Genomic DNA, 18582 nt, shown 5'->3' on the forward strand with positions numbered 1-18582 from the left:
GCCCCTGCCCTCAATGCTCTCTCTGAGATATAAATAAATGAAATGAGCTTAACACTGATAATGCTGTGACTGGAGGGATGGGACTGGTGATGAGTCAAGAAAGAAAGCAACGCAAAGAAAACCAAGAAAAAAAAAAGATGACCAGCTGGATGAATAAATTAAATGAACGAGCTTTTCACCAATGCTCTGTAGGCTACATTCATTTTCTTCGAGGTGTTATTGTTATGTTTAGTTTGAATGATTAAGTGCTCTGCGATGACACCGATTCTTCAGGAGGCTGCTTTTAAAAGCCTTGAGAGACATTTATAATGTGGTGGACTTTTGCTTCACTCAAACAAATCACTGTTGTTTGATGTTTACCACTCTGCACAATTGACCTAATTCGCACATTGTCTTTGTTATTGGAAGAAATATGAGAGATAAATAAGAAAAGCTGTGATTTATGAAGTATGTAAAAAACACTGATTTATTTGTGCTGAGTTTGGATGCAAATTAAGAAGTATTCAGTTATTAAACAATAACTGTTGATTTGACTATCATGATTTATTAATATAAATAACAGCAGTAAAAAGAGCTAAAGTTAGGGATTCTAAAAACAGACTGCAGGCATGAAAAATGGAGCCCCAGATAAAAACAAACAAACATATGTAACCAAGTCAGCGAACCGTTACCGGGAGGCTCCGGGATCTGAAAACAGGAGATATACATGAGAGAACTAGAAGACAACTCTTGCTCCTGAAGGGAGGCAGAGGTCAAATGGGTGCAGAGGTGGGAAAGCATGACAGCAGAGTAGAACAAAAAGAGAGAGTGTAGGTGAGTTGTTTACTTGGCAGGTAGATACAGAAATGAGAAGAGAGTGTATGAAAGAAGAGTTAGACATGACAGTAGAGGCGCTGGGAAATGGAGTGCTTGGCCAGACAGACGTGTTCACAAATCCACCCTGACACAGGTTAACAAACACACAGACACACTGGAGACCATGCAGGCAGACAGAAAGTGAGGATGGATGGATTACTGGTGAACTGATATCCAAAATATAGCTGTGTCAATACTACACTATCGGGAAGGAAAACTGAGTCTGCTGAATGTCAGTGTATTGAAAAGATACGAGAGTTGATTTATTTGTATCATTATTTCCCTGTAATGAATGACCAGCTCAACGATAACCGCACAGTGCAGCCAGATCCTTTATCTACAAGCAACACTGTTTCTTATATGATTAATTCCAGCTCTATGTACAGTGTTATTCATGCATTACTAATTCAAAACACTTGTGACACATAAATTCAATTTTGACAAAAAAAAAAAAACAGGAGCAGAGAAATAAAGGCAATACGGATCAGTAACACTTAATAATAACCATCACTAATAAATATTAAATTAATAGTTAACCTCTTAAGTCCGACGGACCCGGTACTGGATCGAAACGGGTAGTACCTTGTTGTGTAGTTACAAAACAGTTGCGATGGATGATGATCTACTTATAGAACATATGCATGCCATACCGTTTTGAAAAACTTCGTAAATATAAGCATAAAATATAACTTGTGATCAAAAGATCTGTGATAATTTCCTCATAATTCTACAATATCGTGCTTGGTATCGTTGGAAACTAGAAATTCCGAACTTTTCAACTGACCTTAAACACACCTCCTATTGCAAACACAGCGGTTGAAACGTTGATAGTTATTTTACTGTGACAATGAAACAATGAAATGCTCATTAATAATGTTTATTAATTATTAGTAATGCTTTAATTTGTGGTATTTTATCATTAGATTGTGTAATATGAAATAATTAGTGTATAAATGATAATGATAAAGAGAAGATAATTACATTCTGATTACATTAGTAAACAATTTATCAACAGTTTATTGTTGCACACAGTGTAACATTTTATACACTATATTAAGTATTTATATTAAGTCTAGGGCTAATAAATAGTTTGTAAATCATCCACAAACAATATTTAGATAGCTAGTTAACATTTTGTCAGCGTTTAATAATTGGTTTGTAAACCATCTATAACATTATATGGATGGTTATTGTAAAGTTGCAACTGATGTTGTGTTATAATGTGTGCAACGATAAATATCAATTTACCATTTATTAATGATGGTTGTTATAAAGTGTTACGTAAGGATCTGTTTAGCAGGAAGCAGTGTGACAGCACTGGTCAACGCCGAGTCCAAAATGACCCTTGAATAATCATGACTGAAGGGCTGAGTCAAAAATAAAGACATCACTCTTGAGATGAAGAGAGGTAACAGAAGGACAAGTATGTTGTTGATCTTAAGATGGAAACTAGCCTGTGATCTGACAGCCTATCACCAAGCGAAACATTACAGATTCTTCAAAGAGCCCCTGTAGATGGGAATCATCACTCACACACACACACACACACACACACACACACACACACACACACACAGGTGGGTCCAACAACCTCAGGTCACGTCAAACTCTCTAACACGTACAGATGAGGTGTAAAGATAAACAGCGATGCCTAAAGCAAAGCCCCCGGAGACACAAACATGACTTCTAAAGAAAATAACTGCGAGGAGTTTCACACACACACACACACATCCAAATGTCTGAGTTTGTTGACCTAACTGGACAGAATATTGAGTCTGGTAGCGCCACGAGGAGGAAAGGTCTAACCTGCCACCATGTCTGGATTTCTTTCATGTTGACTCTCTTATGACATCTCTTTCTGTGGGGCAACTTCCTTTCGTTTTTCTCTATCTTTGCATCAGCCATCTTTCTGTCTCTCTCTCTCTCTCTCTGTGTCTCTCTGTCAGACAGAGTTCCAGGAATCAACATGAACCATCTGATGTTCTGCAGCAGGGAGTATGTGTCTGCTCCTGAGCTTATTAGCTATTCAGTCATTATTGGTTTCGCATGACAAACCATCAGCCTGTGTGATGAGCAATCTGCACAGGACAGATGCTCCCATACTTGAAGCACTTGTACAATTTAATGTGTGTGTAATTTAGAGACGAGACAAAGGTCCTCCTGTGCTCGATTAAGAACTGGTAGGCCTGCCACTCCCCCCCCCGTGGTACATTTAAATAATAAAAAAAAAAATGTTTAAAAGGATGAGTCTTTGACTTTAGACTAAGGTAGACAAAAGCAGTCTTCCAACTGTTAATTTTGTCAGTTGAAATGACTGTCATTGGCAGATTGCATTACTTCCAGCTAGCTAATTAATCAAGCTCATATTAGCTCCATTGTTGAAAATGCAGTCTCTGGCTGACTTTCTAATGTTTCCAACTGACTCATCTTAAAATGAGAAACCTGTAAGATGTCTTGAACATGCCTGTGATGCTACATATATTTTATTGAGCTAAAAGACTAATGCCATCTTGTTTTTTTGCAACCAGAAGTGACACAAGAGGGTGGAGCTATGTACAACTGAATAAGACATTTTTAGGCGACCAAAATGGTTATAATTAACTTTCATGAACTGTAAACACACTATGAAATGGTTACAGTTCTAAGACGGAAATACGGACAACTCCGCCTTAAAGTATCTCCTGCTTTGTGGTCTATTTGACTCTAAATGGGAACATAACTTACTAAATGAACATCATGCTGTAGTGAAGAAGACTTGAAACTAGCGATTGAGACCATGAACTCATGTTTACAATGTTTAATGAGGTAATAAATCAAGTGAGAAGTAGGCTCATTTTCTCATAGACTTCTATACAATCTGACTTCTTTTTGCAACCAGAGGAGTCGCCCCCTGCTGGCTGTTAGACAGAATGCAAGTTTAATTCACTCCAGTATTGGCTTCACTTTTCAGAACTGGAGGTTGCCCACTGGGCTAAAGCTGCATAACGCTTGGTTACTACTGTAGGCAGTGAGATCACAAGGTATGCTAACAGTTGCAGCATTTGTTCAATGTGACAAACACTGTTAAATCAATTTCTTGTATTTTTGGTAATGATAGAAAATAAATAACCAGGCAATCGGAGAGTGCAGACCTCCAAGGCTGTATCCATAAGTGAAAATAATGCGTGTCTCTGCCCCATGATTTTCTCCAAAATTGAATGGGTTCTTCCACCAACTTTCATGAAAATCAGGCAAGTAGTGTTTTTGCCGTAATCCTGCTGACAAACACACAAACAAACCAACCAACAAACAAACCGAACCGAAAACATAACCTCCTTGGCGGAGGTAATAATAGGCTACACCACCAATACCTCTTTAAATGTCAACTATCACTCAGCCCCATAGACAGTAATTCAGCATGAGCTTTTCTATGCCTAGTTACAGTTGCTAACTGATAGCAGGAGGGGTTTAGCAAACGGTCAATTAAGGTAAGCATGCATATATAGAAATGTATTCCTGAAGAGCGCAGTATTTATTTGTTGTAATGATATTGGTGTTGAAGACAAATTACATTTTGGGAATTCATTGCCCCATGTCAGTGACCTAAAGATCAGTTAAAGAATTGTGTTGTCACTATGAAGAATACTCATGTACAGACATTCAACACATCTCCTAAACTTAACCAGCAATGTGCGCCGCAGACACAAACACGACGGCCACAAGTGTACTGTTCTCTGTGGGCCGGACCACCTTCCTTGTCGTTTTATGTTACACTCTCCGTATCTTGATTGCCCTTTTGCCGTTCCACCCCCGCTCTTCTATCCATCTATATTTACCCTCCTTCCACATGTTCCTTTGCTTTCCTGTCCATCACGCTCCCCCGCCCTCTCTCTCTTTGTGCTGACATTTCACTGCTTAGCACACATGGCTCATCCTTTTGCACAAACACATTCACACGTATACAGAAGCAGGAGATAAACAGAGCTTTCTCAAATGCCAAACATAATTCCACACAACAGAACGGAGCGGCATGTTGTCAAGTGTCGAACCAAGTAATTCAAACTTTGATTGGCGCATTGTGGTTTTCGCTGGAATTTAAAGGTTATATTATACTTAACGTGCTGAGGCACTATCATGACTGTAGGAGCTACCGAACTCAAAGAATGACCTGAAAAGCATTGCGTAGTCTATCTCAGATTTACTGTCGCCACATTTTCTTCGCTGGGAGAAAGAAAGAAAGAAAGAAAGAAAAAAGAAAGCTTTGGAGTTATGAGGATGTCAAGTCCTCAGTGTTATATCTCTGTTAGCAGACCAAAGCATTAATAGGCCTTGGATTTGTTGCCAACACTGTGTTGCTATTGCTGTGTTGGAATGTCACCAGTAAGAAGCCGCTCTCCAAGGCCGCCGCTCTCCAAGGCCGCCGCTCACAAACACACAAACACACAAACAAGGAAACGTTGGACCACAAATCTTGTTCGAGACATTTTCATTGGTCATTTTTTTGGATCCATGAGAGTGTACGGAGACATGAAATGAACCGGTTGCTTAAGACTCAATTTAGCCAACTGTATGCCAATTTAAACACAAGAAGATACCAGCTGAATGAAATGATGTAGCTTCTAGTGCAGAGAACAGTCTAGGAATAGAGGAATGACTCACTGAATGACGTAGGGTGCCCACGTCAAACTGGCATCACATTTCAAACTATTGACTTCGACAAAAAGTTTATTTTTAGGGCAGCAGAAAACTAAATTTCTCCAGTAGTGGACGACATATACATTAGTTCTAGTGTATAGTACATAATCCAGGTTCTAGGGAACTAAAGCCCATGTGGCTTTCACTGTAGAAAGCTCATCATTGACAGATTTAAACTTGTGATGCCAGGTGGGTGCAGTTAGCTAGCTGGTAAGATAGAAAACCTGAGCTACCTAATATGTGTTATACATCAATGATTCTAAAAGTGGGGTCTGTGGCAAATATAAAAAAAAAAAAAAGAATTGCTAGAAATTATAACATTGTGCTGTCTCATTAAAAAGTGCATATCTACACTGTACAGATGGGGACCATTTGCACCAATAAAACAAGCATATTGTGTCACTTACTCCCACCCACATTAGCTTTGGGCCAATAGAAGCTCTGATGTGACTGTGACACACAGCAATAAGTTCATTATTTTTAACTTGAAGCACTCACTGACAGTCAGCTTTAGACTGGTTTAAATATCTGGATTTATTAGGACTTTGCCAGTATTGCTACTGTTCATCTTCTGAAAGCTTTTAAGATCAATTTATTGAAATGTAGGCTATAAATACTGTGTAGTTGAGTTCAAATGCATTTGAATAAAATCACCCTGTGTTTAAAAGGTATATAAGTGGAAATAATATTCAATGACATTGCTAATGTCCCCGCTGTGGGACTAATAAAGGAATATCTCATCTCATCTTAACATGATTCAAATTGAAATGTGGTTCGGTTTATCACTTTGAAGCAGGTTTGAAGTACTTCAGTTGAAAGGTTTTAGAATACAAATAGCTCCAATGGCATCTAAGAGTATAAAAATAGTAGTAAGCGTTATATGCTTGATCGATGTTAGGATTATGAGGGGGTCCTTGGGAAATGTTCTCCCCTGGAAGGGGTCCGTGGCCCCAAAAAGTGTTAGAACCCCTGTTATACATTATACATGTGTTTTTCAAACTGTTAATGGATGATTTCATGCACTGTTATACAACAGGAAAAGACAAGGAAGGTGCCCATTGAGGAAGACTGGGGCTTAAATGTTCTTTGCAAGGACTTCATGATGATTCTGTAGTCAACAAAAACATAAACTTAAAAACACTGAGACACTAAGTCTTAACCATAATAAGTACAGAGTCTGCGTCAAAGTGCAAAAAATAAAAAAAACAGTCATACTTTGATGAGAACGTCATTGTCTGCGAGACAATTTGTTGGCAAGGACACAAGTGCTTGGATTATTTAACTCTGGGACATTAAACCCAAGCAGAGCTGCCACCAGCAGTCTTTAACACATTTAATTCAAGACCTTGTAACAGTTACCCGGCTCTCTTCAATGTTCTCAATGCTCTCTGTTGGTGTCAATGCGGTACAAAGCTTTTGTATTACTTTGCTGTTGCAGAATAGAAAGCACTCCACTTCAAGTCAGATCAGCGCATGCACCAAGGTTGCTCACAGTATCTTGTCTGTGGCACGCTGTCTTCATTGGCCATTTAGTTCTTAACAAAAACAAATCCTGCTTTTGACACTGAGAAAATGCTTTTTCTGTCGTCGGGCAGAATGATTTCAATTGCAACCACTCTAGGAGAGGTACGTTAGGTTGACTTCCCGGTGCGTGTTTTGGCTAACATCAAACACTTTCTCACTCTATCAGAAGGGACAATTAATCTATTACATCTGTGTTGATAGTTTGTAAAGTGCACTCTAAGCTAAATGAGAAATTAGAGTTGAGAAGACCAATCTTGCTTGCAATTTCACCTCATCATGACTGATTCAAAACAGACTGAGGAATTACTATGAGCTGAGCTGATAGAATGTTCAGTTCAACCAGCTACAGAAATCCATTTATTCTCATGGACCTGATTTTCATCTCACTACAGGTAGGGAACCCTGTAGGAAATACAGCAGAGCAAATGTTAACACGTTCAACCACTGGTGGACTTAAGCGGGGGAACTGCCCCCCTTGGTGCCCCCCTTGGTGCCACCCTGTTCGAACAAACAACAGCTAAAGTGCCCTCTTGGATGCCCCTATGGTAGACAAAACAACATAAAGTGCCCTCTAGGGTGCCCTCCCAGTGGAGAAAAGGTGATGAAGTGCCCTCTAGGATGCCCTTCCAGTGGAGAAAAGGTGATGAAGTGCCCTCTAGGGTGCCCTTCCAGTGGAGAAAATGTGGTAAAATGCCTTCTAGTGTGCCTTTCCAGTGGAGAAAATGTGATAAAGTGCCCTATAGGGTGCCCTTCCAGTGGAGACAACGTGATAAAGTGCCCTCTAGGGTGACCTGCCAGTGGAGATAATGTGATAAAGTGTGCACTAGGATGCCCTTCCAGTGGAGAAAATGCGATAAAATGCCCCTTAGGTTGCCCTTTCAGAGGAGAAAATGTAATAAAGTGCCCTCTAGGGTGCCTTTCCAGTGGAGAAAATGTGATAAAGTGTGCACTAGGGTTGCCTTAAAATTGAGAAAATATGATGCAGTGCCATATGTCTGCCTTACATGCTAGAAAACGTTCTGCGTGCTGGAACTCTTTTTATTTTTTTCACCCCTGGCCTCAGAAAGCCTGAGTCCGCCACTGCATTTCAACCATTAATTGATTCATCTAAAAATATATATATAGCCTTCATGCATATATATACACTCTAATTATCTTCACATACTGTATGAAACACACAAGTGAAGAAAGCGTTTCTGATCTAAGGGTGTGAAGTCACACCTTCACATGAATTCACATTAACCACTGCTGACATTTACACTGTAGTTGTTGCACAATAGATGTAGGACATGAAGTGCTTTTCTTTGATTGCAGTTTTGAACAAATAAATAAAGCATTGGTACTCATTCTCTGACACTCTGTTAACTGATTTACAATGCAACCCTTTTAAAAAGTCATCAAGTGCATTTCAAGCTTTGAATTAGACTGAATCAAGTCTTAATGACTGGAATGTGTCTCTCCACTCAGCTACTACAAACATGTTAGATTTATAAGAATGATTTACTTGCCTTTTCAGCCTAACAGCCTTTCAGCACAGAAAAATAGCAGCAACTCTCAACTGCTTAGAAGATTGTTCACCCTGATAATTGACTCACTTGATTCACCTTGAAATGAAATGCTTCGTTTTCTACAGTTAAGAGTTTTTGTGGACTTTTGCTACAACTAAAACATGGAAAACTTTGCTATGCTACATAATGCACTGTTTCCAGTCGCAGCTCGATGAACAGCTACGACACCTTTCAAATCAAGGTGCTGAGCCAAAAACGCACAGGTGAGCTCGCTGCATGTGTTACATCAGACTCATCCAGATTGCACATTTTTCATTTTCAGGGTGAAAATTAAAGAAATTAAAAAATGTGAAAATGACTTGTATGAGGAAAAGATTTGCTTGTTATTTTTCATAGTTTTCTTAATCTATTCCTAGAAGATTTACATTGGAGTTATAACTTTGTCATTTATAATATCAAAAGTTAACTAATCATAATGGATAAGTACATTTTCTATTCAATATGACTTTAAGTTTAACATTTTATGTCTAGAATAGGCTATTTTATTAATTTTTTGGTAATTGTGTACTGTCACTTTAAGAGAGCACACACCCTCGTGCATTAGGGAATCGAGTGGAGGCTAGACTATCTGTGGAGTCACACAGTTTTCGTACCGTGTCCTGTCATGTTTAATGTTATATTAACCAGCAAAGAAAGTGAAATTAGTGGAATTGACCTGCTTGTGACACTTATGGAATACAAGCTGTTTTCCCAACTCTACAACAGACATCGAGTGGATTCTTGTAAAACTACATCAGCTGGACACGTGTAGACTGTAACTATCAGATGGGTTGCTTTTTCTGCAGTTCAACATTACTTGTGAGTGAAGTAGAAGAAAGCAGAAATTTAAATGCTAACCACGAGAGATCCATGTAGAGTCCATTCTGTGCTTTTTTCTCATCTACTTCAACAATTAACTGGCTTTATAAAATACCATCTATGAAAGTAGAACTTGTAGTGGCAAAGATTTCATGTAGCACGGCTGATTTAACATCGTGTGCCACTGCGTTATCATCATTTTTACAAGATTTTTTAACACTAATACCAAATATTCCAAGTCTGATTTTAGGACAGCACTGACTCCGGACGGTTTTGTCCGTTGAATGGTACAATAATAATGGTATTAACTAAGCCATTTTAGACACAAAACATTGACAACAAGCCCATTCAAAAGGTATAGGAGACGTGGTGTGGTTCATGGCATCATTAGCTTATATGACAGGTACATGAACAACCCACGCAGCTCATTATTTTTAAATCACCCCCCCACCTTCTCAGTCGGTTAACGCTGTTTTTTTGCTGACGCCGCTGCCGTTTTGCACCTGCTCATGAAACTATAGCTCTCTATGTTTTCTGTCTGAAGACCAAGAAATAAAGACATCGAGCAGATAACTCGCATAGAGATGTAAGAAGTGTTCAGGAACGCTGGAGCACCACTTCACAGTAACTTGTTGTACTCTGCAGCTGATTCAGTTTATATATAGAGACCTCTTAAAGCTGTCACTCTCTCACTCTCTTCCAGCTTTCACTGCATCACACCATTAAGCATGCTAGACTGGCTTGAATAGTTTGAGACGGGCTCTTATGAATCCATTCAGAGCAGACCCGATACAGAGAAACCATCAAATTTACATCTCCGCTGTCAAAAGTATCTCTCCTCGTGTCAAATATTCTGGGTCTATTTTCCAGCATCATGACACAGCATTTTGACAGTATCCATCAGCTCATCATTTTCTCACCGCCCAGGAAGAAATGATGAGAAATTTAGGAAAAAAAAGCTGCACACAAAGCACCGGCATCGTCAAACACACATGGCTGAATGTCCTACCTTGACCCCTCGCACTCTGAACTCAGCCAGGGCTCGGCTCATCTTGGAAGCTGCCGTCTGCAGGTCCTTCCCGCTGGCGATGACTTTGACCAACAGGGAGTCGTAGTGGGGTGAAATGACGGCACCCTGGAAGGCCGAGGCACTGTCCAGGCGGATGCCCATGCCTTCGCCGCTTCGGAAGACCTGGCAGGAACAGAGCAGAGGAAAGCGAGAGTGAAGGACTTTGTATAACAAAAAAAAAACTTTAACCAGGTTGTTATTGATTTTATATATTACAAATCTAAGAATAAGACTCCAGATGAACTGCAAAAACAAATAGATATTCAAAACGCTTTGTCTTACTTAACATCCTGAACAGAACGTCTGCAGATTGCGATGAATAATTGCTCATTAACACAGAGTGAATAAAATTTGGAGGCAGAGCAGTGTAAACATATATCAAGAATGTACACAGTATTCCTGTGGATTTTACTAAGGTGGATTCTGCTGCAGTTGGCAAGAAAATACACTTGCACAATTTATCAATTTTAGATTTAGTGGTTTCATTAGGGCTATTATTTTCTCACCCTACATGGTCCAGTAATCTAAGGGTCATTTTTCAGATACATTTTGGAGGAATTACTAATATTTGTGTCAATTACGCATTAATAATTATGCAACTGCTCTTCCTCAGTGATTTATCCACAGTACTTAAGACACAATAATGGTAGGAGTAATTGCAACCCACTGCCTGAGCTAAAAGGAGGGTATAACATCAACTTTCCAGTGCATGCACCCATTGCTTCAGAGGTCAAAAGAGAGGGAGGAAAGAAGGCACACATCGAAAGTGAAAGTCAGTGCATCCTGGTGGCTCAAAATGTCAAGGTTGGACTCCAGACCTGGACCTTTGTCACATGTTTCTCAGTCGTTTCTATCACCCGTTACTTTGAACTGTCAAAGAAAGAGGTGAAAACACCTAAGAACTGCCTAAATTAAATTGTTGACTTTGCAGCCTTCCCAAGCGTGTAGGATACAGAGTCAAATGTTTTTATTTGCTGTTCAATATTTCTTTGTAGTGGTTTTTCATACCTTACTTGTTTTAACCCACTGAAACATGAGGGATCGCGGGCAATCCCGACCGACTTTACTGTCTTTCAGAGGCTGAAGCAGGCTCAGTTTTAGAGGTAGAGTGAAATTACAGATATCATGTAAAATTACAAAAACCCAAGGAATCCATTGGTAACCATGTAAGGCTAAATTTAGGCGAGGAAAAACTGGCATGGCCATTTTCAAAGGGGTCCCTCGACCTTCTGACCTCAAGATATGTGAATGAAAATGGGTTCTATTGGTACCCATGAGTCTCCCCTTTACAGACATACCCACTTTATGATAATCACATGCAGTTTGGGGCAAAAACCATGCAGTCTTTCGAATACAGTATGACTGTATTATCTTCACCTATTCTAAAAATGGTGTGTTTGAATACTCCTCCATACTGGGCTCCCTAAACCATCTTGGAATTAAATAAATTGGGTATCACTGTAACGTTGAGTCTCTTGTGGGTCCAATGAGCCCAATTATATTCATGTGTGATGATGTTAGTCCCCATAGTGGTCATTTCATTTTAATGAGACCATTCTTTTGAAATTTGACATCACTGTATAAAATGACCCTCTGGTGACCTCTAGGATAATCACAGCCTCAGGAAAATTTACAGTCACAAGCTAGAGACCTGGAGCATTCAGAGGATGGATGGCAAATCTCCAAATGTCAAAGATTTCTGATATCAAATCACAGCATGGCTTTTTCTGTGGTGTTCCTCAAGGTCTTAGTGTCTTAATGTGGTATTTTGGAGGGATTATTGATCATTTTTATCAATTCTTGTGTAGTAGAAAATGGTTAAATTTAGCACCAAATCTGTGTAACACATGGTATCAACCCAAAAACTGCTGCAACAACTTATGAGATATAAGTGAGCATGGGAATGGCCATCATATACTTCTATCATATCACACTTTCACAATTTGTTTTAATTAATGAATTGATGAATTGATTAATTCATGTTTATTTCCGTTATATGACTAGAACAACTTGACACGCAGTAATGAGCTGCATCACAAATTAATCTCCAGGTTCACAGCTTTCAGATGATGTACACCACTTCTATGTGACATCTACTGTTGACCTGCTATTTCCCCCTAAAAAAAGAGAATAAATATATATCACCACCATTCACAGAATTTGTTAACGGCTTGCTAGTGGATTGTAATGTGGACGGGGCAGGAGCAAAGCATCTCTGTTCGAAGCCTGAGCGGAAATTAACCTGCACTTGGAACGCGATGGCAGACAAGACATAAGAGAAGAGCGAAAATCAAGAGATGAGAGGGGGAGAAAAACAAGCATGAGATGAGTTAGAAGCGGAACGGCTGGACCGTTCCAAACCACTTGGCAAGAGAGCGGAGAGAGGGAGGAGAGGAGATGTGAAGAGGAGAGGGAGGACCGTCCAACACTACAACATATGGAGCCCCTTGAGGGCTGGAAGGGAAAGATGAGTAGAAATTATAATTATAACAATGTTGTGCCACACTGATGATATGCTGGTGATATTTCCAGACAATGTAGATGTGCAGAGCTGCTAACATTTATGACCAACAATATTTTTTCATTATCCTTTTTGCTCTTTACGACTCGCCATTTTATCCAGAGTGAGTATTTTTTTTCCAATGCAATTTTATTCATTTCCAATGGCTCGAAATGATCAAAATACTGTATAATTCCCACCATAAAGCATGTTAGAAAATGTGCTATAATATTAATGTATGATGACAAATGGCTTATGGAATAGCATCCAAAGTGAATGGACCACCCATAACTAGGCTGCTGTAAAACAATGTTATACTGCAGTACCTGTGTTATTAATATAAACATACTAAAGCTTAATGAATGCACACCTAACCAAAATGTAGCAGGGAAGCATCAGATTGTTGTTACAAATTACACATCAATACACCTTAATATCAAGCTGAATGCTAATTTACTGCTCAGAGTGGACATTAATGAGTTTTTCAATTTGGATTTAATATTTAAAATATGTCTTATTCATAGGACTGGCCTTCATCGAGTAGGAGTCTTGATCTTTCTTAACATAAAATGGAGGCTGAGTTGAAAGAGATTGCCCACGTAAAGCTGTAAATGAATGAGATGCCGAAGCGGAAGAAATCGCCGCGAGTATTACTGCCCACTCACGCTGCCTCTACACCTGTGCAATATGCTGTTTCAAGGCTCAAAGCCCCAATTTCCAGGTTGTGATTTTCATAGACGGCACCCCTCCTTTGATTTGAAAGGCTTGAGGCCGGTCATCGGCACTTCAAGTGTCACTGAAAAAGATTTCAATGTTCCACACTTGCACTTAGTTCTTTTTCTCCTTTTTTTAAAAGACTTTTTAGACATTTTCGCCTTTATTTATTTGACGCCTTTATTTGACACTGTACTGCTTTATGGCCGGAATCAAGGCCAAGGCGGTTATATGGCATGCGTTGTAACCACTCAGCTACACACTTGCACTTTCGATGTGCATGTTAATAACTAAAAGGCCTTTATATCTAGGGCTTTTATTGTGAAAGGTAAGAACAGGAGTCCGGTCTGCGCTGTGTTTGTAAAGGTTCAAAGGAGTAATAAAGTTTGCCGTCTCGGTTCGGACTACGCAGCCTCTGTGTTGCTGTTTCAGAAATATGGCTCAACCGTTTCCGCACAACGTGATTGGTTGATGCCTTTATTCGCGGTGCAAAAGCTCAGATAATCGACCTTGTTCCGAAAATAAATTATGGCGCCTTTTTTGCCACGGAATATTTGCGTTCTATGTGAAAGTATTCATGACAAAAAAAACTGTTTGAAAAAATAGATTGCCGTGTGAATTAATTGCACGAAAAAAGCGCTGCAGGTGTATATGACTTAAAGCTGAAGTAGGCAAGTTATTTTGATAAAACGGTCACTATAACTTGACAGTAGTGCATGAGACAGGTAATCTGTCTGCTTCTGTGTCCTCCAGTGCTCCTAACGCAGCCACAAGATTTCACAGACCGGAGGAAAACAACCAATCAGAGCCGAGCTGGAGCAGCGCTGATCAAATATGAATCAATATTCTGTTACTGTAATGCCTATTTCTAGCATAAAATGTTTTCAGAAACATATTTTAGTATACTGCTTGGCTGTAAAATGAGAAAGTTTGTGACCCGGCAGCCATGTTGAGAACAGTTGAGGGAATACCAAGCACCGCCCACCAGCCAGAGCACAGCCAATAGGAACGCTCTGTCTCTCCGAAATGACCTGTGATTGGCCAAAGTCTCCTGTCACTGGCTAGATTTTTTAAAGCCTGAAAACAGAGCCATAAGGAGGTGCAGAAGTCTAGTTTTCTCTCAGAACACTTGAATTACAATATGATGAAAGGATATCATGGGATTTTTTGCCCAATGATGCCAAAAAATATTCTACCTACTGCCGCTTTAACTCTGCAAGCTGCTGAGCATAGAATACATTTGCTTTAAATTCAAAGAGTAGGTATATCTGAGGAACGTGATTACAATAGAAAATAGATTATAAAAAGATTCCTTTTGTGCCATTGCAGTTTATTATTTAACAAGCTTCAGCAGCTGTGCTTACACAAAAGTTTTTCTGAGACACAATCATGTTTTAGTACATACTGTATCGACTACTACAGCTTAGATGGGAACAACTGTTGAAAACGGGGCATTTTTATATACAGTACACTGTCTGTGCAATTACCATGGAGAAAATAATGACTTCCCCCAAACAGATGAATTGAGATTTACTAAAACGGTTCATCGCACTCATTTTTCTTCGTGAGGTGTTTTGTAAAATTCATGAAAGAAACATCTGACATTGCTTTTGAACTATATACCGTCAACTCTGGGGCTTTTCCACAGCAGTCTGGAGGCAGTTGCCGACCCCTCCTCTGTGCAAATGCCCTGTGGGAAAATCTACACTCTGTTTACTCTCCCTCTCTATTCATTAAATCGTTCCTTACTGTGAACAAACCATATTTCACAATTGCTCTCTGCCTCCAGTTAACACAGCAGGCCAAGCATACTGGATACGCAAGACCCGTGCAGCTGTTAGCGGCGACTGCGGTGTTTAAGTGACAGAGTGGCTGTCCGACGGCTGCCCAGGGTCTCTGTGCACATTGCTGTATTTAATATCAAACGGCCGCGTCTCCAGGGTGGAGGGTATATGGTAAAATGGCAACACTTATGGCAACACTCACACTGAAATTCTTAGCTTTGACTTACTCTCAGTACATCCACGCAAGTTGACTGAGCATCAAGGCTATTTTCAGCAATAATCACACAGTTTAGGCATTTGGCTAACACTTTTATCCAGAACAACTTGGAGTGATGAAAGGGGGAGGCGGAGGATCAGTGAGTAGCTCAAAGGCACTTCTGTTCTCCTGACAGTAAAGTTTTTGAAATCATAAGGGCCTCCCACAGTGTTTTATACAGTGTCACATTTGGGAGCTGTCGGGCGCCAACTATTTGTCGACTGATTGGGTGCCGAACCATATTGGCCAAAATTAATTAAAACAAACCTGATTGGTGTTCGTGAGGTTGTTTCTTTGAAGCCCAACAGGGTGATTTGTGCTTTAGAGGCTGTCAGTTGTGATTACATGCAACAAACTATCACTGTCGAACAGTCAAAAACTTGTAAGCAAGCGTGTTAGAATCAGATTTTGAGCAGCTGATTGTTCCGTGGCTACTCATCCACTTTTGTGACCACATAAAGCACACTTCAGAGGGCTTGTAATTCGGCTGTGTTCCTGTGGCAAAGCCAGATGGTGAGTGACTCCGGCTATTGCTGTGTTGTTTCCTGGTTGGCATTTTTGCCAGCTGTGGGAGTAAAATCTAATCTAATTGTTAAAGCTGCACACCGGAAGAATTTAAGAAGTATCGAGAACTTTTAAAGGTAAAACGGCAAATGAAATAAGTAAGATATAATGAATCCCCTTTTAAATGGGTAGTCATACAGTAGAGGTAAGTAGTGGCTTATGCAGGATCTGTTATACAGTATGTAATCTCTCAGTTTAAGTAGTTAAAATCCAGCCGGTTAGACTGTTATTAGGTCATTAAATGGGCGTTATCAGTGGTTATAAGCCTCATAGGTGTGGGTCAGAAGGGGCCTGCTACATCCACTAGTAAGTTTTATCATCGATCCACATGGGCGATCACCGAAAAAAGGGGTAAAAGAAGACAACTGCGGCATCGAGGGACCGTAGCAATTATGACAGGAGTAGAAGCGAAAGTCGGCTGCTGTGTTATAGACAGTGTGTAACTCCGTGGATGTCGAGGACGATGGATGGGACACAAAACACCTTAAGTTTCACTTTCACTTTCAAACGTACTTACTTTCCCCTAAACTTAAGTGGTTTTGTTGCCTAAACCTAAAGAGGTCGGGGGCGAGGGATGGGACGCAAAACATAGTATTTTCACCCAAGAGGCCGGGCTTTGCATCCCGTGTGAAACCAACAACATCTACTTGTCTTTGTGTTCATAACCTTAAGTTTCACTTTCAAAAGGATTTATTTAAGCCAAAGCCCGATCTTTTTCTCTAAACTTAAGTGGTTTTGTTCCCTAAACCTAAAGAAGTTGTAGTTTTTGTTGCCTAAACCTAAACAAGCTATTTTCTTTGTGTTCGAAATGTAACATTTCATTCAGTTTTACGTGTTAGAATGTGCGTTTAAGTTTCGCTTTCACTTTTACAACGTAGTAGGCGCAGCAGACCCCTACTGACTCACATCTATGGGGCCTATAACAACCATTTTATCTAGCATTTCTTGTTTGGAAACAGTATTTTCTTTCCTTTAGATATTTTTAAAATATTTATGTCTGTTTGTAAATTGTAATACAGCTGTCTTCAATTTCAGTGTTAGATGGGTTCCTTTTACATGCACTCTGTTTTTATTCAACCCACCTGTGCATTTATTTACGTTATCGTATATATCTCTTCTCTTTTGTTTTATTTTATTATATGCACAAATAAAGAACTAGAACTGATAACGCACATTTAATGACCTGACAATGTGATGTGTGTGTTCTAATACTGCCAATACAGTATATAAGACACTGAATATCAAGCAATTCAATGGAATGCCCTGCAGCCATTTGTTTGTGATATTGTGTCCTACTGGAATGTAAAACAGATTTGATTAGATTATATTGCACTTTAGTGTCAGTTGCAACATGAGTGAGCTCCCAGTATCGGGCCTGAGAGGAGCATCACAAAATACACCCACAACCATCTATAGGACTGAGGGAACATTGCAGAGTCTCAGTGAACTGTATCCAGACAAAGAAACAATATAGTGAATACATTTGCATTAATATACTGTATATGCTTTCAGATGCATTAGACATCAATAAAGCAGGCGGACATACAGTAACCACACGTGCGCACACACAAACTGAAAACACGTTGCCCTTAAATATGAGCCAATATTATTCTAAATCGAATAAACAACCTTGTCCTGCTTGTGTCGGGAGACTAATCAAACATGCAGCAAGACAGATGTTTGCTGTTATACTTTACTGCACAAACATATATAAATGTGATATGTAGTCGAACTGGAACCCATAAAACTAGCACAGTGGAGCCTCGGTTATTGGAACTACTCAGATGGAGGTTGTTTTGCGGGGATAAACAAATAAAAAAATAGCACTAAAAATGTTATTCACGAGGGTTTTTTTTCAATGTGTCCTGCATGGCCTTAAGGTTTAGAGTTAAACTGAATCTCATTTGATGTATCATACAAGAGAATTTCAAACAATTATATCCAATAAACCAAATATTTTTTTGCTAACTTTCTGCTCATTAAGTATGTGTCAAGCATTTCCATATTTACTTTTCTCCACTATGTGCTAATGAGGGACAATGGACTTTTATGATGCGCTTCTGTGCATGTGCCTTTGTGAATATTAAGCATGTTAATTTTGGCCTCGGGGCATATAGATTTTTTAGATGAATGGTGCCACAACAACAACCCCACAGAGAGGAGAGAGGGGCCTTCATCTCCAACGCTCAACAAGGACTCAAACCCCGAGCAGTGCCACTATAGATCTTGTAGCCAGATAGAGAGAAGAGACAGAGAGGTACTGTACAGGCAGGATT

General features: G+C 39.6%; 2 protein-coding genes across 6 annotated transcripts in view; one reads left to right on the forward strand and one right to left on the reverse strand.

Annotated features, from left to right (window-relative positions):
* The window catches only part of LOC119481208 (serine/threonine-protein kinase pim-1-like), a 1020488-nt gene that overhangs the window by 720974 nt on the left and 280932 nt on the right, over nucleotides 1–18582 (forward strand). The window lies entirely within an intron of this gene.
* pcxb (pyruvate carboxylase b) overlaps nucleotides 1–18582 on the reverse strand; it is a 370637-nt gene that overhangs the window by 183164 nt on the left and 168891 nt on the right. For all 3 annotated transcript variants that reach the window (XM_037757903.1, XM_037757905.1, XM_037757904.1), the window contains exon 12: nucleotides 10429–10611. In XM_037757903.1, coding sequence (XP_037613831.1) covers nucleotides 10429–10611 — 183 coding nt within the window. The remainder of the gene's footprint in view (nucleotides 1–10428; nucleotides 10612–18582) is intronic.

Source organism: Sebastes umbrosus, chromosome 22 (genome assembly GCF_015220745.1).
Source record: "Sebastes umbrosus isolate fSebUmb1 chromosome 22, fSebUmb1.pri, whole genome shotgun sequence".
Lineage (NCBI taxonomy): Eukaryota > Metazoa > Chordata > Actinopteri > Perciformes > Sebastidae > Sebastes > Sebastes umbrosus.